Genomic DNA, 23305 nt, shown 5'->3' with positions numbered 1-23305 from the left:
GTCCTACTCACTAATTATATTTTGAGAAATGGTCTTAGAGGTATACTGGTAGAAATCAAGGTGATGTAAGACCTTCTACCCAGATTCTTACTTAGGTAGCATCTATGAATTATAGGAAGGCATACCTTAACAATTTCTTCTCCACTGACATGCCGCAGCCGCCCTAGTATGTCCATGATCCGGTCTGGAAAAGCCTTCCATTTCAGCAGAGCAAGGAGGTCCACTACAAAGCAAGCCCAAAAGTAGTGAACACTGGCTATGCCAAGGACAAGCAAAACCCAGACTTTCCCTGCCAAGGACAGGTGGAATCTGGGGGAAGAGAAGTAAGTAGCTGCTAACATTACAACAGACTCTTTAGTGCTGATATCAAGGGCAAAGACACATCTGTGAAATCTGGAGGTGCATTCTGGAGCTAATAAAACCATGGGAAATCTTACAGGTTGCTATTACCAAGTGGTTCCTTCAACTTCAGATGAAAAGAATGCCCTCATTGTGGCATCAAAAAGCAATTGACTTCTGTTTCCCTTAGCATGTATCAGCAACATGGAACCAGTCACTGAGGACAGGGAGCGCAGCACCCTGTAGGTACCACCACCTACCATTCTGGGTGAGTTTGGTGGAGGAGAGCTGTGTGGAAATGAAGAAAGACTCTTTGGTGCTGCGCTGGAAGATGAGGCTGGAGGGGATGTTAGGGCAGCCATTGTAGTCCTCTTTGCAGCAGGGCAAGCCCAGGTACAGAGCATGGTTGTTAAACGTGCTATTCTCATCGCACTGCAGGCAAAAGTAGAGAACACAGAATGTTTCCTGAACCATGACATGTGGAAAACTCAGGTCACAGATTTTTCGATGTTGATATTTGCTCTCTTCTTCCTGAGGCTAGATCTTGGGCCTCAGGTCCTCTTAGAAGAGTGCTTTCTGTTCAGAAGCTCCCCATATGGCTCACATGCCTTTTAGAGAGAACATGGTGGGGCAGGTGGCCTCCATCTGCTGTGCAGGCAACTTTGGGTGGCAGCCATGCTGTGATAGCTGACAAAACCATGATCTCAAATGGCAGGTCTCTGAATGTACTAGCTAATGGCACAGAGGAGCTGGTAATAGACTTCCATTACTTGTGGAGTGGGAGGTGAGGGACAAAGGGCCTGCTGGCATTACTTGTGGGAGGAAGGTCACTGTAGTTACATGACAAAAGCCTGCCCACAGCTGTCCTGCTGTCATCTACCAGCGCACTACCCTGGATCCTTTGGCCTGCCCACTGAAAGCCACCTAACTCAGAACCATATGTGAGAGTGGCTTCAGAAGTGTGAAGGTTGAGATGAGAGACAGCCAGGCTCCATACCTTGTACACATAGAGCTCATGGATGTCATCTGAGAGAGTGGTGCCATCATCCCGCATCAGGGGTGAGAATGCAAAGCCAAAGAGTTTCTTTTCCCCTTTGTCCTTTGCTGCAACCAGAGCTAAGTGTTAGTTGTTTTTGCCCTTCACTTTGCGTTTTAACAGAAATTCCCCTTGTGCTTATCACCTACATTCTTTACTTCTTTGTCCCTTGCTTTCATTAATTAGGTACATACCTGACTGCAGGAATGATGATAAATGTACATGACTGAATTTCCACTTATATCCCAAGGTACACAGGCTATCTAGACCCAAATAGAAACTAGATTGCTAGTCTTGATAAATCAGAGGCTCTTTAAGGAACAGTTTAATATGTACACAGGAGACATCCAAAGGAGGATAACACTGGTAATTATCCAGTGTCTGGACCAGACACAAAGAAGGACGAGTACTAGACCTTTTCTGGTTTTGAGTCACTGTACACAGAACAGCCTCTGTTGACACCCCATCTCTGAGTACCCATTTATTCAGAACTCATTTTATTGCCCCAACAATAAGAACCCTCTTAATTCTCTTTCTGAGGAAAGAACTCTGAGACAATAGAACATTCATATCTTCCAAGGAATGTGGAGAGAAGTCTCACTCACTGGAACAATGTCTGAACTCGAAGCGCAGGTGGGAGCCCCGGAACCGGTCAATGGGGATGGGCAATTTGATAATTTCTCCCCAGCGAGGACTATTACTGTGGTAGAGGACAAAGGAGTGGTAGGAACTCCTGTTCGGCTCTCCTGAACCCAAGCTTATACAATCCTGGAAGAGAGAAGCAAAATAAAGTGTGATCTTGCTGGAGGAAGCCCCTGGATTTCTCTGTCACTAGGACACTTTCTCCTTTGCGCAAGTCTTATTTTCCCACCAGGCCAAATCTACAAGATGAGAAAATTCATTTGACTTAAACTCAATACTTTTGGAAACAACTGTATAGATGGCATAAGGAATCAGCAGTCAACAATGCTCCTTCTTTTCCATGGGGCAAAAGTAACCACACACGCTGCTCAATAAACTGGAGGGCAGCTCAACAGTGTATGTGAACCACTAAGATAGGTTCTTCATCTCATTAAGAAAGGAAACAATGAACTCCACAGGAGAAGTCAACTGTATATGGCACTTTACCTGATCAGAAAATGAATTAATTTATAAAGTGGAGAGAGCCTGTTTTCTAATCTTCCTTACCCCAATGTTGCACTGGCATTTTAGGTTGCCCGTGGCTGACTGTCTTTGGATATAGACAAGGCAGACCAGATTTAATTTGACCTCCTGTTTTCAGACATTGCCATGAAGATGTAGTCCCATCTTCCTGGAAGACAGGAAGTTGCAGGCAATACAATCAGGAGCAGCTCCCTATCTGCACAAGGGTGGTCTGAGAAGCTGACAGCTCTGCTGACCTTGGCATTATCCATGCCAACAATGGACACGCCTTAGTCTTCGAGATGGGCTTTTAAAAATGAAACAAAAATCAGTGCTTCTACCACCAATTAAACAATATCCTCCATTTATTTCTAGCTTTGGGGGATTATTTTGACTAATTTTACCTATTTACTTTTGTAAAATGTGGATGACCACTCCTGCTCTGCCTACCTCACAAGGCTATTGTCAACATATAGGAGCGAGGTCTGTAAAAGAGTGATTTGCCTTCTGTCAAGTGCTGTGCAAATGATGCCTTGTTATTTGCCAGGGACTTCACCATGACATGACTGAGGGAAATCTGACATACTGACAATGGAAAAACAGCACTCCAGGTCTTCACTTTGAATGAAGAGTGACAGAAGATACACTTGCATCCTTGTACTGGCATTGGCTGGAAATAATCTTTTACAGCCTGAGTCTGCTATTCCTTGTAACATAACTTGGTACCAGCCAGTGAGTGCCTAAGTCCTACTCCTGACCAAAGAGAAACTTTTTTTTAGCTTTCATTAGCTTAAGGAACAAAAAGAGTGGGACCTAATAACAGTTGCCAAAAGTAGGTAGCTTGATGCTAGACAGAATGGCAGAAAAAGTAACATGTAGGACACAACTAGAGGGAATAGGTCTAAATTGGAGCAGGAAGGATTGAGGTCAGACTGGGAAGAATTTCTAAAAAGGCTGTGTGACACTGGAAGTCATTATCAAAGCATACTGCAGGGTTTCCTTGAAGAAAAGGCAGAGAAGAATGCATATGTGGTGATGTGAGTGCAGTCTGCTTGATGAATGGGTCTCTGAATAAAGTCCATAGACTCATTAAAATTATTACAGGATTAGCCTCCTTTCCCAACTGACTGGCAAGTCTTACCTTCAGTATTTCTCCATCTGCGTAAAGCACATACATGGTCACTTCAATATTCTTTTGTACACTCTTTCCCCCTCTCTCGAAATCCCCCTTCTCCAAGGTTAGGTACAGGTCATTGCGGATATCACCTATGGGGAGAGAAATGTCATGTCTTCAAGACCATAGGAGGCACACTGCCCCATTTGTACGGAGGACCAGGCTAGCATTTGGATCCTCCAGTGTTGAGGTGGGTGCTCAGAGCATTGCAAGCTTGGTTAATAACGGTGGACATTCTACTGATATCAGTGCAGCAGCACTCTGTTGGTTAGTCAGGTGCTCTCTAAGTCTAATTTCTAAAGCTGTTCACCACAGTTTGTCCAGGGTGGGAAAAGCTGAGGCAGAGAATCTTCTCTTATATTACAGGTGACTACTCAGTCTCTCTATCTTCCAGGAGAATAGCTGAAATCTAAACCTTCCAAAGGGGGAAGATTTTTAGAATCAACAGGAATAACATTTATTGTATTATGTCTACTACTTAACTACTAATCACTCCTCCTTTCCCTCCAAAAAAAAAGTGGTTTCCTTTTTCCTTTATGGGTTTTCTTTTTCAACTTGCAACCCTTCTGAGTCTGACTAGAGGATACACTACTTTTTCCTTCTGGAGGCTTAGCTCCAAATCCCATCCCTTACTGGAATGCCAGACCCAGGTCACTGGACTGTCATTTTTTTTTCTTCTTTGTGTTGCGAGTGCTCTGGGAGCAGATGACTTTCCAGAAGCACAGGTGCTAAAGCACTGGGGTAACAATCTGTTATGCTCTTTGCTTCTCTCTGACTTCTGCCCACTTTGCCAATATCTGCTGCTCGAGACTTGGGCAGGTGAAGCCCAAACTGCAAGCCGAAATGACCTAAGAAATGACCACATCTGCCTTTTTTTAAGGGTAAGGGGATTGTCTATTCATGTATAAGAAGAGCTCATTTGGGCTGCTCTAAGCTTCTAAGTTTGTAACATGACCAATTTTATTCATACATTCTAAAGAAGGTATTTTGACTTTCAAAACAACAACCACGATGACAACCACAACAACAACAATGTAAAGTCCTGGGAAAAAAATCTTCAAAGGGAAAAAAATGGTATAGGAAAACATGTAAGGTCAAAGTGAAGATGTGCTAACAGCCTGAAGAACTCAACTGAGAGGTGATGGAAAGATTAACTTGCAAAGTAAGCCAATTCAAAACATTCTTTCTACCTCAGTTCTTAGCAAAACTGAAAAATTTGAAAATGTTCATTACTTGGAATCACAATGAAATAAACAGATATTGTTTTTGGTTAGCAAGTAAGCTTTCTGGTTTGGTCAGATACATGATGATGGCTCATTTTCTGCACAGACTACCTTTCTGATTATGCAAGTGTCTTAGTATCTCCTATGCATGAAACATGATAGACTAGAACTGGCATATATCTTGAGCTGTGGAGGTCTTCATGACCAGACCTATTATTCAGGTGGTCTTACTATACCAGAAGTGCAGCCATGGTTATTTAGTTGCATAATGAAGTTCTCAAAATACTTCAGCATGAGTGAGGAAGAACAGCCAACGAGAAGCAATTAATTATTCTCTGACAGCCCAGGGAACTTTCTCTAATGTGTGAAAAACATCTTGTTCCCCAACAGCCCTGAGGCTACCATGAAGGGAAAGGAAATTATGTTCTGAAAATCACATACAAATGCAACTAACTGCTGGATAGGTAGGACAGCCTAGAGGATGTCTATTCTTGCAGTTCACATGGACTTCCCTTCTGGCTGAGAAAAGCCTCTACTTCGAATTCTCAGGAGTCTGGACTTTAATCTGCCTCCTTTGGACATCTCTGCTTCGGCCCTTCAAGCATATCATTAAAATAGCACTCAGGTGTGCAGGTAAGGTAGGAAAGGAAAGCAGAAGGGAAAGTCAAATCCATCATTTTGCTATTGTAAGGGCAGAAGCTGAATAAAATCATTCCTAAAAGTAAAATTCAAAATTAAATGGGACCTTTATTATAGGTAATTGGTATTATAATAGGACAAATCACAGTTGGTTACACCTTGAATTTTTAACAATTGAAACAGACATCTTAGAGCCTTCTTTTGATAAAAGTCTTTTACTTACACATTAGCTCTTCTATGGAATTTAAGTAATTATTAAATTTCTACACTGATTTGGCAGAAAGTGAATAGTCTAGAGAATTTTAATGTCTAATCTACAGGATAGGTACTTTGTTTAACTATTACTCTGGTTTAAACCAGCACTCTCTAGAAGTTATTCTCAAGGTAATCCACATGACTTGTAAAAGCAGATACCGGCTACCAGCAATAATATTCTAGCTTGTACAAACATTTTAAATTTCTGTGGCTCTCCACAACAGTTAACCATAAATAAACGTGTCCTTCATATGAAACATGTGAGCTTTTCCTATCAATATATGATACAGAATACTCATACAAAAGTGGGCATTACCTTGGAGATTGATAATGACAGAATTTGGTCTGTGTTGATTATATAGAGTGAGTCCATGGTTTCTGGGGCAGCTCCTCTGGAGCATTTTAAATCAACATGCTAATTTAAAATGGAAGGGCTGGGCTAGATATTCTACAGCTTTCATTCTTTTAAAACTTCCTATTTAAATAGAATACCTTCAGTGATATCTTGCTGAGACAATTTATCAATACAAGTAAACATACCCTCTGAGTTACAGACTGAAGCAGCTTGATTTCATCAGATCTTTTGCTGCTCTTTATTTGGAGAACAGACTTGCCTACACCAGGACTATTCTCAGCAGAATAGGTATTAGGCCTCTTTATGGGTTGCAGTTTTGCAAATTATGGCCTCAATTTCGAGAACTGTGATAGTTAATGTTGCTGGGGCCTTCTTGTCAAAAGCTCTCTGGGGATCATTTAAATAGAGCTCTCCACTAATTCTCCTGGAACTAGGAGAAAACCTAAGAAGCAGCCAATGTGAAAGCCTCCTGGGATCTAACGACCCAGGCCTGCCTGACAGCTCCCGAGATTCCCTGCTCTTCAGCTGTCCTTATTACATGTTACATGTTCACAAAGCCTACAGTGGAATCATGTGTTTGGGTTAAGGCACTGTCTCCAGGAGGCTCCTATAAACTTTAGCGCCAATTGCAAGGAAATATTACCAGGAGAGGGATGAGGACAGGCACATTACAATGAGGATGGGAAAGAGAAGGCCTGAGCAGTAGTTTGTGAGGTTAGTTTACAGAACACTGGGTGGGTGGCTGCATTCTAATCACCTAGGAAACTTATTAAAACTAGATTTCTAGCGTCTACCTCTTGAGATTCCAGTTGGTATTGGGTGAGGCTTGTGTACATACTTTAAACAAAACCAAAAATCACAAGGCAATTCTGATGTTCTCCAGGGTTTAATGCCAGGGAACCAGACCATGGGGGTTTGCTGGGAAGCTGCTGCTGAAATTTTTCTGGGTGTTAGGGACTAGGCAGCCCTTAAGCAGAACAGAGGAATGTTGAGAGGGGTATGGAAGTGGGAGGTTTTTCTGCGGGATGTGGGAGTAGGTATTATTGAGGGCAACTCTGCCTCCCTTTGTTAGGTGTGCTCTGCTTCCTAAGGTTGGCAGAGCATCTAAAAGCATCAGCAATGCCTTTTTATCTCTGTTTAGTGCTCAGCTGACATGCAACAGAGTTTCTTGAACGGAAAGATGAATGAATGAGGTTGTTCTTATAGGAGGGCCTCAGAATAAACTTTGTTCTTTTCACAGTCTCAGAGAGTAGCCAGCTGTTGGTATAGCTGCTTGCCAGAGAACTAGGGACTTAAGAGTAGGTAGAGGTTGGCCAACTTTTTCTGTAAGAAGCCAGATAGTAAATATTTTAAGCTTTTTGGGTCACATAGGTCTCTGTTACATGTTCTTTGCTTTCACAACCCTTTTAAAATGTGAAAAAACATTCTCAGCTGGCAGGTGGTACAAAAATAGGCCTCTGGCTGGATTTGGCCCAGGGACTATAGTTTCCTGATACCTGGCTTGGGTGTTTATGTGTCAAGAACAGCTTTACTACACTGCAAATACACATCAAAAATCCAGATTCTTGTAAGTATAAATAAGCAGCTGCTGGGAAGGAGCAGAGTAATGAACCTGAAGCTACCTTCTTATGTCAGGGATTGGCCTGAAACATTCTGGGGTCTTTATGGAGTGGGAGGTCCTAGAAGGAAACAGTGTTCTTCAGCTACCAGAAATCTTAGGGGGCCGAGAACACTGTGACAGAGCTGCATCCAGCAGTCACAGAGAATTGCACACCTCAGTGGCCAGGTGTGATCCTCTGAAGACCTGCACCCTGGTATGACACTGGAGAAACAGAGCTCACAATGTGTTTGCATATCTCTTCTGACAGCAGTCTCTGGAGAGGTTTCAGAACCTCTGAGGTCTGGCTTGTGCACCAGAGCATCTGTTAGCAGGAGAATCTCCTGCCAGATACTCCAGCCTTACCAGGAATTTTGGGTCCACATGGCTCTAGCCTATGTAGAATTCCATCCCAGGAGAAATAATCCAGGACAGCCAATACAGATTTGGGCACTCAGTCTTGTTTAGACTCTTTATTACATTCATGTTCCTTCTGTATAAATTAGTCATACCACATATTAGGAAGATTTGGGTTCAAGGATACTAGTATTTAACACTATTATTTACTTATACCTTGTCTACTTCTAGATAGGATTAGGAGGGAGAGTGCTTTCTTTCCCTTAAGATCATGTGAAACTAGAACTAACCTTCTCTCTCTCAGCAGACATAGCAGCCTGCTCAGGATGGCACCAATTTTATCTTTTGGCAGAATAGGAGTGAAATCCTCCGACAGCATCATGGGGATATGGAGACATTAACAACCATTCAACTTAGACAATTTCAGGCATATGACCAATGTTGTAATGTGTTGTAGTTCTTATTTTATTTTTTAAATGTTTGTTTATGATGATTTTGAGAGAGACAGAGACAGAGCATGAGTGGGGGAGGGGCAGAGGGAGAGGGAGACACAGAATCCAAAGCAGGCTCCAGGCTCCAAGCTGCCAGCACAGAGCCTGATGTGGGGCTCAAACCCACAAACTTTGAGATCATGACCCGAGCCGAAGTCGGACGCCCAACCGAGCCACCCAGGTGCCCCTTATTTTTTTTTTTAAATATTTATTTCTGAGAGACAGAGAGAGACAGAGAGAGAGAGAGCGAGAGAGAGCGCGCGCATGAGTCAGGGAGGGGCAGAGAGAGAGGAAGATACAGAATCTGAAGCAGGCTCCAGGCTCTGAGCTGTCAGCACAGAGCCCAATGTGGGGCTCGACTCATGAACTGGGAGATCATGACCTGAGCGGAAGTCTGTCGCCCAACCGACTGAGCCACCCAGGTACCCATTATTTTAAAGAAGAGACCTCTCCCCCTGCCAAAAAAGACTCTTACGGGAATTCTCAGAGTATCTAGAAAAGACAGGTTCTTTACCTTCTTTCTTTTTTTAAATACAAGGATATTTATTTTGAATCACTGTAGTAACACAAGACTGGAAATAATCTAAATACACACAATAAAGGGCTATACAAATTGTGATTCACCCAGAAAGTAGAACCATATGCGCCCATTAAAAACAATGAGAAAATAGAGGTGGTCCCACATGATTCACACGGAATAAATTCCAAGAATTCTTAGCTCAGGACAATGGGCATAGTGTTCTACCATTTGCACAAAAAGAAAAAAAACAAAAATGAAATATGGTTTGTGCATAGCCTATCTCTGGATGTTTACAGAAGAAAATGGTTGGGGCGCCTGGGTGGCTCAGTTGGTTAAGCGGCCAACTTCAGCTCAGGTCATGATCTCGCGGTCCGTGAGTTCGAGCCCCGCGTCGGGCTCTGTGCTGACAGCTCAGAGCCTGGAGCCTGTTTCAAATTCTGTGTCTCCCTCTCTCTGACCCTCCCCCGTTCATGCTCTGTCTCTCTGTCTCAAAAATAAATAAATGTTAAAAAAAATTAAGCAGAAAATGGTTAACAACAGCTGCTGCTGGGGAAAGGAACTGGGGTAAGAGAAATATACTCATGAGTATTTTACTTTCAAACCATGTCTTCAGTGTCACACTTCTACTGGTTTCAACTGTTACAAGATCAGTGATGTTCCCTGCTCTAACAGGAAGACAAGAATGGGCATGGTCTGACATCATTTATATACGGTTATTCCTTTCTTGGGTCAAGGGTTATTCCTTTCTTGGGTTATTCCAACCTGTTGTCAGACCAGATGTGATCATTCCTAAATCATCCCTTAGATATTGCCAAAGCCTCATTTGACAGTCAGACTGACCACTACTACTTGTGGCAAATACTTTCATCACTCTTCCTGAGGAGAGCTTTCTTTCAAAAGTCATGCCTTTGTCTTTTGTGTGAGATGTGTCCAACAGAGCTGAAAAGAGAAGCTTTCTACCTTTCTGATTCTGTATAGCCTGGGATAAGCACTACTCATTTTCCTTTCAATGGAAGTAGCTGATGTGTCTCATACAAACTTTCCCCGTAGCTATACACTTAGGGCTTGTTAACGTTTTCTAAACATTCCACTATGTTTTTAGTTACTTCAGATCTTAATGAACACCTAAAGTAATACACAGTCTTCTAGATTGGGCTAGTATCTTCTTTTTTTATGTCAGTTACCCCAAAGGGTGAGGCTGATGAAGGATTAATAATGTACATGATACCCCACCCAGTATTCCAACATTCCATGAAACAAATGAAGATGGAAACAAAGCAGGCAAAAGCAGACAGGACACACAAAAGCAGGAACTTACACCCAACTATCTTCATCTCTGCACCAGAAAGAAAGGGGCGACAATGAGGGGACAGCACAGAGAGAGACAAGAACAATTAAGACAAACAGGAAAAGAGAAAAAAAAAACATCACTTGCAGATCGGTGATGAAGCATGCACTTTTTATCAAGAGTCAAAGCAAAGGACAGAGTGTATTTCTTTTTTTTTTTTTTAATTTTTTTTTCAACGTTTATTTATTTTTGGGACAGAGAGAGACAGAGCATGAATGGGCGAGGGGCAGAGAGAGAGGGAGACACAGAATCGGAAACAGGCTCCAGTCTCTGAGCCATCAGCCCAGAGCCTGACGCGGGGCTTGAACTCATGGACCGCGAGATCGTGACCTGGCTGAAGTCGGACGCTTAACCGACTGCGCCACCCAGGCACCCCATGGACAGAGTGTATTTCTGAGCACAAGGGCAAGAATCAGAGGGTCCCCTAGAAGGATGCCATGCCTGCAGAGTTGCTTTCTAATGGGCAAGTTCAGAGCAAACCCAGAGAGCAGTACTTGTGCCAGGTCTGACTTAGGGAGGGACAAAGCCTCCCTAAGGCAGAGTCCTCTCTAGGACATGGTTCTCAAAAGGGGTCCCAACCAAGCAATATTACCATCGTCTCAGAGCTTATAAGGAATGTAAATTGTTGGGTCCCACGCCAATCCTATTGCATTAGAAACTCATGGGGGGTGGGCCCAGCATTCTGTGTCTGCAAGCCCTGCAGGTGACTCGGATACATACTAACACTGGAGAACCACTGATTTGGGAAAAACCTGGCCCTGAGCCAGAGCACACTAACTCAAAAGCAGGTTTCTTCTACCAAGAAAGACCATTTAAAAAACTCTGCACCTATTGAGAGATCATATGGTTCTTGTCCTTTCTTTTATTGATGTGATGAATCACGTTAATTGTTTTGTGGATATTGAAACAGCCCTGCATCCCAGGTATAAATCCCACTTGGTCATGGTGAATAATTTTTTTAGTGTATTGTTGTATCTGGTTGGCTAATATCTTGTTGAGGATTTTTGCATCCATGTTCATCAGGGAAATTGGTCTATAGTTCTCCTTTTTAGTGGGGTCTCTGTCTGGTTTTGGAATCAGGGTAATGCTGGCTTCATAGAAAGAGTTTGGAAGTTTTCCTTCCATTTCTATTTTTTGGAACAGCTTCAAGAGAATAGGTGTTAACTCTTCCTTAAATGTTTGGTAGAATTCCCCTGGAAAGCCATCTGGCCCTGGACTCTTGTTTTTTTGGGAGATTTTTGATTATTAATTCTATTTCCTTACTAGTTATGGGTCTGTTCAAATTTTCTATTTCTTCCTGTTTCAGTTTCAGTGTATTTGTTTCTAGGAATTTGTCCATTTCTTCCCTATTGCCCATTTTATTGGCATATAATTGGTGATAATATTCTCTTATTATTGTTTTTATTTCTGTGTTGGTTGTGATCTCTCTTCTTTCATTCTTATTTATTTGGGTCCTTTTTCTTTTTGATCAAACTGGCTAGTGGTATATGTATACAATGGAGTATTACTTGGCAATCAAAAAGAATGAAATCTTGCCATTTGCAACTATGTGGATGGAACTGGAGGGTATTATGCTAAGTGAAATTAGTCAGAGAAAGACAAAAATCATATGACTTCACTCATATGAGGACTTTAAGCGACAAAACAGATGAACATAAGGGAAGGGAAACAAATATACAAACAGGGAGGGGGACAAAACAGAAGAGACTCATAAATATGGAGAACAAACTGAGGGTTACTGGAGGGGTTGTGGGAGGTGGGGTGGGCTAAATGGGTAAGGGGCACTAAGGAATCTACTCCTGAAATCATTGTTGCACTATATGCTAACTAATTTGGATGTAAATTTTAAAAAATAAAAAATAAAATTAAAAAAAATTCAAGACTTAGAAAACAAGTTAAAATGTAATTCCCACAGAGCCATGTGACAGAACTCTGTACTACTGACTCCAGGGAATAGGCTTTCCAGGAAAGCTAAGCACTCCAGAGGGATTTAGGAGGTGGTGGCCCAGCTCTTCTAGCTTGGGGATGGTCTGCAGGAGGGCACAGCCTCTTCTTGAGCAAAAAATTTTAAATCATTCCTTCCAGTTTATAGTCTTTTGGCCAGCAATTCTCTTTAAAGTTTTATTTTGGTTACTTCACTGGGAACAATGTTAACTCTAACTTGTTCACCTGGAACACCTGTCCTACTCTGGTCTTTCCTGCTCATCTTCTTGAAAAAAAAAAAAAAACCTAGGAAAGAAGTTATTAGCTTTTGAACTGAACTAAAGTGAGTTTGGACAGAAGGAGGACATGCCCTCAGGAATATGGTGACCAACCAATAAAGGCTGTGAATGCTTAGTTTCAAAATTAGGCTTAAATTCCCATATCTATTTGTTCTTCTATAGTCTAGAATGTCATCTCCTTGGTTGGAGTGTGTCTTTTCTGGGACCACCAGCAATAGCACTCTTGCCTCTAGCTTGCTACCACGGGTCATGAGCAGAGCTGGATAGCTGTATAGTCAGGACTTCAGCTGTGGCACAGAGTAGCACATCTCCTGTTCACAGTAGTCACGTGATGTGTATGTACACACCCTTGGAAAGCAATGGGAGATCATCAGAGGGACCTTTTTCAAAATGGTATGTTGGATACTGGTGTGGCTAGAGCCTGGTTGAATTCTGTAACTCAGAGCTCTAAGCTCTGTCAATATGCTTTGAGCCCTATCTGGGTCATCCTGACAAACAAGACCTCTGCAAATGAGTGCCTGACAATTTCTATCAAATGCTGTTTTAAAATAAGAATCATAGTTTATGAGTAATTATAATTTTTCCATTTACTCCAATCTCTCAGACTTAAGTGTTAGAATGCTCACAGTTACTGACATAATTAATTGCCTTGTTCATTTCTCATATATATGTCCATGTGCCAAGAAGTTGCAACTTCTTGTAACTTGGTCACACCAGCACTGTAAGGATGGAGGGACTGATGCAGCCCAGGTACAATACTCCTACAGGTGACAGATGGATCAGCCGCAGGTGGACGGGTGGCCAGGAAGCCAAGGGAGTTCTGGCTACATGGTTTCCCAAGATAGGGCAACTGCATGTAAAACATTCCTGTACCACTTTTACTGTTGCTCCAGCAGAACCTGCAGGCCAGCGCTGTCACCAGGCCTGAGAATGGCAAATCCACTCTGATGAGATCGTGGAGTGCATTAAGAGGTCTGTCAGTCAGTTGTTAGCTCACAACCTTGGGAGTGCCCATCTGCAAAAAAAATCTTTCCTCAGGGGGAAGAAGGGTAGAGAGGGAGCCAGATTATGCACAAAGGACTGCTTCCTGCCTGTGAATCAATCCTTACTTTCAGTTTTGGCACTTAGTGCTCAAAGGCAGACAACCCAGGAAGCAGCATACTCACAGGCCTGGCCTGGACCTCCCAGGATGGCCCAGTGTCTGAGCCCTGTTGGGCTCAGCCCTGTGGAACCCTGTGGAGACAAATCCTATGATGGTCCCTTAGCTGCCTAGGGGAGGGAAAACTCCCTTAACCTCAGCTTCCTTCACCAATGCCTGATGCAGCTGATTTCCCAAGACATGTCTAGCATACCCAGGTCCTTTACAAACCTGTGTGTTGATGATGCAAAGAGATGCAGGGTGCTCTACAAAAAGATTTCTTTCCATAGATGAGGGTTGGACAACATAATTCTTAAAATAAAACTTTGCTTAAGAATTTTTTCACTAAATTTTGTTTCTTTTTAATCTCTGTTCACTTCACTTGTTTTTAATTCTCTGACTGTGAAGGCTAAGAGGAAGGAAATGTCCAAATGTACAAATCTTAAGTTCCTAAAAGAAATGAAGGACTTTAAATATATCTCTTAGAATATATGACTCCACTTCATGAGCCTGGATATCTAACTTAAAAAAAATCACCAGATCAATTTTGGTAACCATCTATTCTTTCTTCTATGACATTTTGTCAAGAACCCAGGACTATGCCTGGGCTCTTCTTGTCCTGATAACCAGGGCTGTGGAATGGTGTCAGGACACTGTGAAGGACATCGTTCTCCAACAGTCAGATGTGGGCCCTTCATAAGCATGAAGTCTCCCAAGCATTTAAAGATAAACATGGAATTGATCGAGTGGCCTAGGATCCCACACAGATCCTTCTGTGTGCAGAGCAGGAGATGAGGGCTGTTCACAGCAGCTTGTTCTGCATTCACAGTGTCTACGAGTGGGGGAAGCAGATAACAGAAAACAAGTCCAGGCATAGTGTGGGAAGTTGTAAGGCAGCTGGAATCTATCACATGGACCTTCTCTGTGCTCAGACCATACTCTGCTTTGGGTTTGTGTTGACAAATATTTCCAACAAGCGGATTTAGAACACCATGAAGAAGTCCAAATAGGTGATATTTAGAGTGGTGACAATCAGTTCAGTCTGGCCTGCCCTGGATCTTTCAAACAGAAGCAAATAAGCTTTTACCAGATCATTAAAACTCAATGGAAAGGGTAGGTCCGTTACTCCTGTAATCCATTCAGAAAACCAGCTATTTGCCTGTTCAGATTCCCTTGTCTTTGTTCCCATCTTCTCTGCTTATCAGACCACCTGCCCTCTATATGAGTCACTCCCATCCTTCCCTCACACCCTAAGGCCCTCGTGGCTCTGATGGCCTGTTTTGATCCACTTTGGATGCTTTGCCTGTATCTGCCTGACTAGGAAATGTGAACCTGGGATTGAACTGCTAGAACCACACGTGAGGGTTGATGCATTTCCACCTTCTGCACTAGCTCTCCATTGGGCATTAGATGGGAACAGTGAGCCAATTCCTGAGAAACTGTCTAGGTAGTACTATTCCTAGTGCCTAACTTATACCATTTGCCCCATTTGTTTTCTGATACATTAAAATACATCTGGTTTTCCTACATGAATTGGATTCATCAATACTACAGGCACATATTTTGGTATATTTTTCCCCTTAAAGAGGAAGTTCTTGTGAGCCAATTTTCTAGGAAATGTAATGGAAGAGAAAAAAGTAAAAGGCATCCCCCTAAGAAGAGCTCCATGTCAGTTCCTACCACCCAGTCTCTACAGGAGACAACAAAGCCCATCTTCTGGGTTGTCATGTTGCAGATGTCACGTTGGTGAATATGATGTGGAGGCTTCTTGAAAAAATGCCAACAAGGAGCCACTGACTCCAGATTGTAGTCAGCAACCTGGCTTGGGATACAGAGGCTTTTAATGGCTGCATGGCTCCTCCACAGCACAGTTTACCATCTGCTCATGAGAGAAGCACTGGACTCCATCCTTCTAACCCTTCTCCCAACCCAGTCCCAAGAAGTGCAGCCTACCTGGCATGATGACATCAGGAAATCCCAATTTTCTTGTAATTGCCAATCCCCTATTAAATATCATGGGGTTTTCCCTCCTAATCTGTTCCATATCTCCACGGAGAAGCTGCAGAGAGATGATAAGACCTGCAAAAACATAAGCAGTTTCTTACTCAGAACCACATTTCCACCCTGTTTTGTAGTACTAGAAATGACATAAAGAGTCACATTTTTTTTCAGGAGGAAAATACACAAAGTTTAGCATTTTTCTTGAGAAAAATTTTGATGTAGAAAGTATATACTATTCTGAAGAAACATTCTAGAAAGCTATTTAAGAAAAGATAACCTCAACAACCCAGAGAACTAGTTTATTATATACACACCGAGGTCTGGGAGACTGCGTTGCCTTTTTCTCTGTTCCTCAGCATCTAGCCCAGGGTCTGGCTGGACCCTAGCAAACACTCACTGAATGGGAGGGTTGAACTACATAAACCATACATTTAGGAACCCAGAGAAATCTACAGAAACAATGGAAGACTAGAAACAAAGAAGACCCTGTGCCAGGATGTCCCCCCAGCTGAAAACGAATGAGCTAAGAGGTGCTGTTTTATGCTAGGAGTATGCTAAAATGTGGGAAGCAACTTGCTGGTTCAACCTTGCAACAGCTTGTAAAGACAGCAGCAGAGCAGACATCACGTTCCCTTCAGGGAACCACTGCACTTCAAGGAAAAGGGATGTTTTGTGGGGCTGAGCTTTGCTTTAGACTATAAGCTTCAGATCTTCCAGATGATCCCAAAAGCTTTGTTCAGAACATGGGAGAACCTGTAATGTGTCCCCAGGTGAGCTGGCTTCCACTTCATTACTTGTATGTACCCTAGGAGTTTTGCACAAAGTAAGAATCTCCTGGAAACCATCCTCTCCCCTGCCCCCGAGGGTTACTACTGTAGCCACTGGCTAGAAGGCTAGGAGGTCAAGCCCAGATAGAGTTAGGAAGTGATTCTGAGACTCTGTGAATGAGATTAGCTGCTAATAGGATGATGAAGATGCTGATCTATGTGTCAGCAGGAAGCAAACTCATCAATCTAAAAACCTGGGAATTATGATAGTTAGGATTACCAGAAAAGTAGTGGCTAGAATGGAGACAGTGACAAGAGTTGTAGGATAAGAATGGTTTGGGGGCGCCTGGGTGGCGCAGTCGGTTAAGCGTCCGACTTCAGCCAGGTCACGATCTCGCGGTCCGGGAGTTCGAGCCCCGCGTCGGGCTCTGGGCTGATGGCTCAGAGCTTGGAGCCTGTTTCCGATTCTGTGTCTCCCTCTCTCTGCCCCTCCCCCGTTCATGCTCTGTCTCTCTCTGTCCCAAAAATAAATAAACGTTGAAAAAAAAAAAGAATGGTTTGGAAATGGAGAGAAGAGAGGGAATGGAGAAGTGGAGAAAGAGAGATGTCACACAGAACAGTCACAGGCACTCTATCTGTCAGATCAAAGTATCCTAGTAACAAGGAACATGTACTCTCATAGCTGGGCTGGGGGGTCATCAGGGTTCCACTGCAACTCAGAAAGAACCTCAAGATGATCTTATTGCTTTGGCCAAATTCATGTACCCCAAGAACCCTGAGATTGCACATATGATGTCCCAGGTATCATTAACAATGAGATCACAGTGCTCTGGAAAGCAGATATATGGTATTCCAGTTGTTAGTCTGGTTAATGTTTAGGTTTTGAACACCCTATTTTTTTTTATAGCCTAATTACTTGGTGGACTCAACTACAAATAACTTATGAGCCTGAAAGGCTGGAGGTCAGAATCCAGATCACAATAAACTCTTCAGAAGAGAGCAGCTTGTGAGGTACTCACAACCCCTCCCCCACAGCCCCAGCACATTTATCTGTGGTATCTTTACATGGCTATCAGATATTATCCTCTGGGCGAACAGGGGTCCACCATCCTAGGAGACAGCCTAAACTGGAGCAGATAGCTAAGGATCAGACAATTCCCAGAATCTGAGATGATAGAGGGCAAAGGAAAAGAAAATCAATGGGTTCATCCTTCTCACTTGGCACTGGCAAGGATTATTCATTCAAGTGCCCACTGACTATCTTTCCTACCTTTTATCTCATTTTCTGAGCAACCAAATTGGCCTAGAGATGCAAAGTGCAACTTGTGAGGATGCAGACTGAAGACACTGGGAGAGGTGCATCTAGCTTTTGAGCTATCCAAAAGGAATTCTGAATAGCTGCTCTGAAGTGTGACAAGCAAGAGGAAAAGGGCTTCAGTTTATGCAAGAGAACACATGAAAAGGCACATGAAGGATGAAAGAAGTCACCAATGGAGGCTATAAAACTTCATCTGCTTTTGTAGAAATTGGGATCCTGGAATATGTGAGTCCTCTTCCTGGTTCTGAAGCCCTGAGTGATTGAGGCGCATGCCAAATAATGCTAAGCATGGTCCTCAGGACAAAAGAGCCTCTGTAAATAACTCAGAAAAGTGACCCACTCGCCTACCCAATATGCAACCAGTCCTTTAGCAACACTTGCTCATCTACCTACCAATCACCTGGCTCTCAAGCCAAAGAACTTGAAAGTAACTAATTCTATTACAGTTTCTCTGTTAAAATGATCTCTGACACAAGAAAACTGTTTTCTTACTAAATTTCATCTCAGATTAAGACTGTCCCATAAAAATATCCCACACATTTGTGTGGAATACTGGAAGGTCAGCAACCTGGCCCTTGTCCCTCTCAACCCCCATCTCTGTGAAGAGATGAGTGAAGATTAATAATGTAAATTAATCCCAGCCCAAGAAACATAAAGAAAGCTGTATAAGTCATTAAAAAATACATAGAAAATTAATTTCTCAACTGTTTTGTTTTCACTTGTTTTTAATGATCTTCATGCTACTGGAATTACTAAAAGTTACTTCTGTGGCTACATATCTAAGAGGCCAATCTAAGGGAGTTAGCGATGAATGATAGTTTTAGTCTCAGCACCTAAAACTAATGTAGTAATTCCTTCTGAATTTTGTATGATTTAACTCGAAGGGAGAGCACTACTGAGTTCTGAAACAGAACTGCCAAGGCAATTAACTGTCCACAATGTTTAACAAAGATGGGTGACAGTTTATAGCAAAGTTAATTTTTTATAATGACATGTCTTTTTTTTTTTATGAAATTTATTGACAAATTGGTTTCCATACAACACCCAGTGCTCATCCCAAAAGGTGCCCTCCTCAATACCCATCACCCACCCTCTCCTCCCTCCCACCCCCCATCAACCCTCAGTTTGTTCTCAGTTTTTAACAGTCTCTTATGCTTTGGCTCTCTCCCACTCTAACCTCTTTTTTTTTTTTTCCTTCCCCTCCCCCATGGGTTCCTGTTAAGTTTCTCAGGATCCACATAAGAGTGAAACCATATGGTATCTGTCTTTCTCTGTATGGCTTATTTCACTTAGCATCACACTCTCCAGTTCCATCCACGTTGCTACAAAAGGCCATATTTCATTTTTTCTCATTGCCACGTAATATTCCATTGTGTATATAAACCACAATTTCTTTATCCATTCATCAGTTGATGGACATTTAGACTCTTTCCATAATTTGGCTATTGTTGAGAGTGCTGCTATGAACATTGGGGTACAAGTGGCCCTATGCATCAGTACTCCTGTATCCCTTGAGTAAATTCCTAGCAGTGCTATTGCTGGGTCATAGGGTAGGTCTATTTTTAATTTTCTGAGGAACCTCCACACTGCTTTCCAGAGCGGCTGCACCAATTTGCATTCCCACCAACAGTGCAAGAGGGTTCCCGTTTCTCCACATCCTCGCCAGCATCTATAGTCTCCTGATTTGTTCATTTTGGCCACTCTGACTGGCGTGAGGTGATACCTGAGTGTGGTTTTGATTTGTATTTCCCTGATAAGGAGCGACGCTGAACATCTTTTCATGTGCCTGTTGGCCATCCGGATGTCTTCTTTAGAGAAGTGTCTATTCATGTTTTCTGCCCATTTCTTCACTGGGTTATTTGTTTTTCGGGTGTGGAGTTTGGTGAGCTCTTTATAGATTTTGGATACTAGCCCTTTGTCCGATATGTCATTTGCGAATATCTTTTCCCATTCCGTTGGTTGCCTTTTAGTTTTGTTGGTTGTTTCCTTTGCTGTGCAGAAGCTTTTTATCTTCATAAGGTCCCAGTAATTCACTTTTGCTTTTAATTCCCTTGCCTTTGGGGATGTGTCAAGTAAGAGATTGCTACGGCTGAGGTCAGAGAGGTCTTTTCCTGCTTTCTCCTCTAAGGTTTTGATGGTTTCCTGTCTCACATTTAGGTCCTTTATCCATTTTGAGTTTATTTTTGTGAATGGTGTGAGAAAGTGGTCTAGTTTCAACCTTCTGCATGTTGCTGTCCAGTTCTCCCAGCACCATTTGTTAAAGAGGCTGTCTTTTTTCCATTGGATGTTCTTTCCTGCTTTGTCAAAGATGAGTTGGCCATACGTTTGTGGGTCTAGTTCTGGGGTTTCTATTCTATTCCATTGGTCTATGTGTCTGTTTTTGTGCCAATACCATGCTGTCTTGAGGATTACAGCTTTGTAGTAGAGGCTAAAGTCTGGGATTGTGATGCCTCCTGCTTTGGTCTTCTTCTTCAAAATTCCTTTGGCTATTCGGGGCCTTTTGTGGTTCCATATGAATTTTAGGATTGCTTGTTCTAGTTTCGAGAAGAATGCTGGTGCAATTTTGATTGGGATTGCATTGAATGTGTAGATAGCTTTGGGTAGTATTGACATTTTAACAATATTTATTTTTCCAATCCATGAGCAGGGAATGTCTTTCCATTTCTTTAAATCTTCTTCAATTTCCTTCATAAGCTTTCTATAGTTTTCAGCATACAGATCTTTCACATCTTTGGTTAGGTTTATTCCTAGGTATTTTATGCTTCTTGGTGCAATTGTGAATGGGATCAGTTTCTTTATTTGTCTTTCTGTTGCTTCATTGTTAGTGTATAAGAATGCAACTGATTTCTGTACATTGATTTTGTATCCTGCAACTTTGCTGAATTCCTGTATCAGTTCTAGCAGACTTTTGGTGGAGTCTATCGGATTTTCCATGTATAATATCATGTCATCTGCAAAAAGCGAAAGCTTGACTTCATTTTTGCCAATTTTGATGCCTTTGATTTCCTTTTGTTGTCTGATTGCTGATGCTAGAACTTCCAGCACTATGTTAAACAGCAGCGGTGAGAGTGGGCATCCTTGTCATGTTCCTGATCTCAGGGAAAAAGCTCTCAGTTTTTCCCCATTGAGGATGATGTTAGCTGTGGGCTTTTCATAAATGGCTTTTATGATCTTTAAGTATGTTCCTTCTATCCCGACTTTCTCAAGGGTTTTTATTAAGAAAGGGTGCTGGATTTTGTCGAAGGCCTTTTCTGCATCGATTGACAGGATCATATGGTTCTTATCTTTTCTTTTATTAATGTGATGTATCACGTTGATTGATTTGCGAATGTTGAACCAGCCCTGCATCCCAGGAATGAATCCCACTTGATCATGGTGAATAATTCTTTTTATATGGTGTTGAATTCGATTTGCTAGTATCTTATTGAGAATTTTTGCATCCATATTCATCAGGGATATTGGCCTGTAGTTCTCTTTTTTTACTGGGTCTCTGTCTGGTTTAGGAATCAAAGTAATACTGGCTTCATAGAATGAGTCTGGAAGTTTTCCTTCCCTTTCTATTTCTTGGAATAGCTTGAGAAGGATAGGTATTATCTCTGCTTTAAACGTCTGGTAGGGGGCGCCTGGGTGGCGCAGTCGGTTAAGCGTCCGACTTCAGCCAGGTCACGATCTCACAGTCCGTGAGTTCGAGCCCCGCGTCAGGCTCTGGGTTGATGGCTCGGAGCCTGGAGCCTGTTTCCGATTCTGTGTCTCCCTCTCTCTCTGCCCCTCCCCGTTCATGCTCTGTCTCTCTCTGTCCCAAAAATAAATAAACGTTGAAAAAAAAAAAAAAGTCTGGTAGAACTCCCCTGGGAAGCCATCTGGTCCTGGACTCTTATTTATTGGGAGATTTTTGATAACCGATTCAATTTCTTCGCTGGTTATGGGTCTGTTCAAGCTTTCTATTTCCTCCTGATTGAGTTTTGGAAGAGTGTGGGTGTTCAGGAATTTGTCCATTTCTTCCAGGTTGTCCAATTTGTTGGCATATAATTTTTCATAGTATTCCCTGATAATTGTTTGTATCTCTGAGGGATTGGTTGTAATAATTCCATTTTCATTCATGATTTTATCTATTTGGGTCATCTCCCTTTTCTTTTTGAGAAGCCTGGCTAGAGGTTTGTCAATTTTGTTTATTTTTTCAAAAAACCAACTCTTGGTTTCGTTGATCTGCTCTACAGTTTTTTTAGATTCTATGTTGTTTATTTCTGCTCTGATCTTTATTATTTCTCTTCTTCTGCTGGGTTTAGGCTGCCTTTGCTGTTCTGCTTCTAGTTCCTTTAGGTGTGCTGTTAGATTTTGTATTGGGGATTTTTCTTGTTTCTTGAGATAGGCCTGGATTGCAATGTATTTTCCTCTCAAGACTGCCTTTGCTGCATCCCAAAGCGTTTGGATTGTTGTATTTTCATTTTCGTTTGTTTCCATATATTTTTTAATTTCTTCTCTAATTGCCTGGTTGACCCACTCATTCGTTAGTAGGGTGTTCTTTAACCTCCATGCTTTTGGAGGTTTTCCAGACTTTTTTCTGTGGTTGATTTCAAGCTTCATGGCATTGTGGTCTGAAAGTAAGCATGGTATAATTTCAATTCTTGTAAACTTATGAAGGGCTGTTTTGTGACCCAGTATATGATCTATCTTGGAGAATGTTCCATGTGCACTCGAGAAGAAAGTATATTCTGTTGCTTTGGGATGCAGAGTTCTAAATATATCTGTCAAGTCCATCTGATCCAATGTCTCATTCAGGGCCCTTGTTTCTTTATTGACCGTGTGTCTAGATGATCTATCCATTTCTGTAAGTGGGGTGTTAAAGTCCCCTGCAATTACCACATTCTTATCAATAAGGTTGCTTATGTTTATGAGTAATTGTTTTATATATTTGGGGGCTCCGGTATTCGGCGCATAGACATTTATAATTGTTAGCTCTTCCTGATGGATAGACCCTGTAACTATTATATAATGTCCTTCTTCATCTCTTGTTACAGCCTTTAATTTAAAGTCTAGTTTGTCTGATATAAGTATGGCTACTCCAGCTTTCTTTTGGCTTCCAGTCGCATGATAAATAGTTCTCCATCCCCTCACTCTCAATCTAAAGGTGTAATGGCGTGTCTTTAATTAAGGAGGCTAATAAAGTCCTGAACTATTCCTTGAGTAATCTATGAAATTTTTTGACATGAAGACCCTAAAATCCTGTAGTAGAAAACCCATGCTGAGAAGCTTGGCAACAGAGTGGAAAGCCAGTGGCCTGGAGTATGGAAACCAGGGCTCCCTGCTTTAGCCATGAAGTCACTTCATTGAGCTTCAGTTTCCTCATTTATTTAATGAAGGAGTTGAAACAGGTAATTTCCA

General features: G+C 42.1%; 1 protein-coding gene across 13 annotated transcripts in view; it reads right to left on the bottom strand.

The window, feature by feature from the left end:
- Window positions 1-23305, bottom strand: part of DOCK3 (dedicator of cytokinesis 3) — a 598286-nt gene that overhangs the window by 96009 nt on the left and 478972 nt on the right. For 9 of the 13 annotated variants that reach the window (XM_043587437.1, XM_043587445.1, XM_043587439.1 and 6 more), the window contains 7 exons: window positions 15791-15916; window positions 10448-10465; window positions 3660-3784; window positions 1981-2143; window positions 1337-1443; window positions 600-771; window positions 126-223 (listed from right to left, as the gene is read on the bottom strand). In XM_043587437.1, coding sequence (XP_043443372.1) covers window positions 126-223; window positions 600-771; window positions 1337-1443; window positions 1981-2143; window positions 3660-3784; window positions 10448-10465; window positions 15791-15916 — 809 coding nt within the window. The remainder of the gene's footprint in view (window positions 1-125; window positions 224-599; window positions 772-1336; window positions 1444-1980; window positions 2144-3659; window positions 3785-10447; window positions 10466-15790; window positions 15917-23305) is intronic. The other 4 variants (XM_043587438.1, XM_043587447.1, XM_043587442.1 and 1 more) reach the window with 2 other exon arrangements.

The sequence above is a fragment of the Prionailurus bengalensis genome, chromosome A2, assembly GCF_016509475.1.
Source record: "Prionailurus bengalensis isolate Pbe53 chromosome A2, Fcat_Pben_1.1_paternal_pri, whole genome shotgun sequence".
In the NCBI taxonomy this organism is placed as follows: Eukaryota; Metazoa; Chordata; class Mammalia; order Carnivora; family Felidae; genus Prionailurus; species Prionailurus bengalensis.
This window is presented reverse-complemented; position numbering and strand designations above follow the sequence as displayed.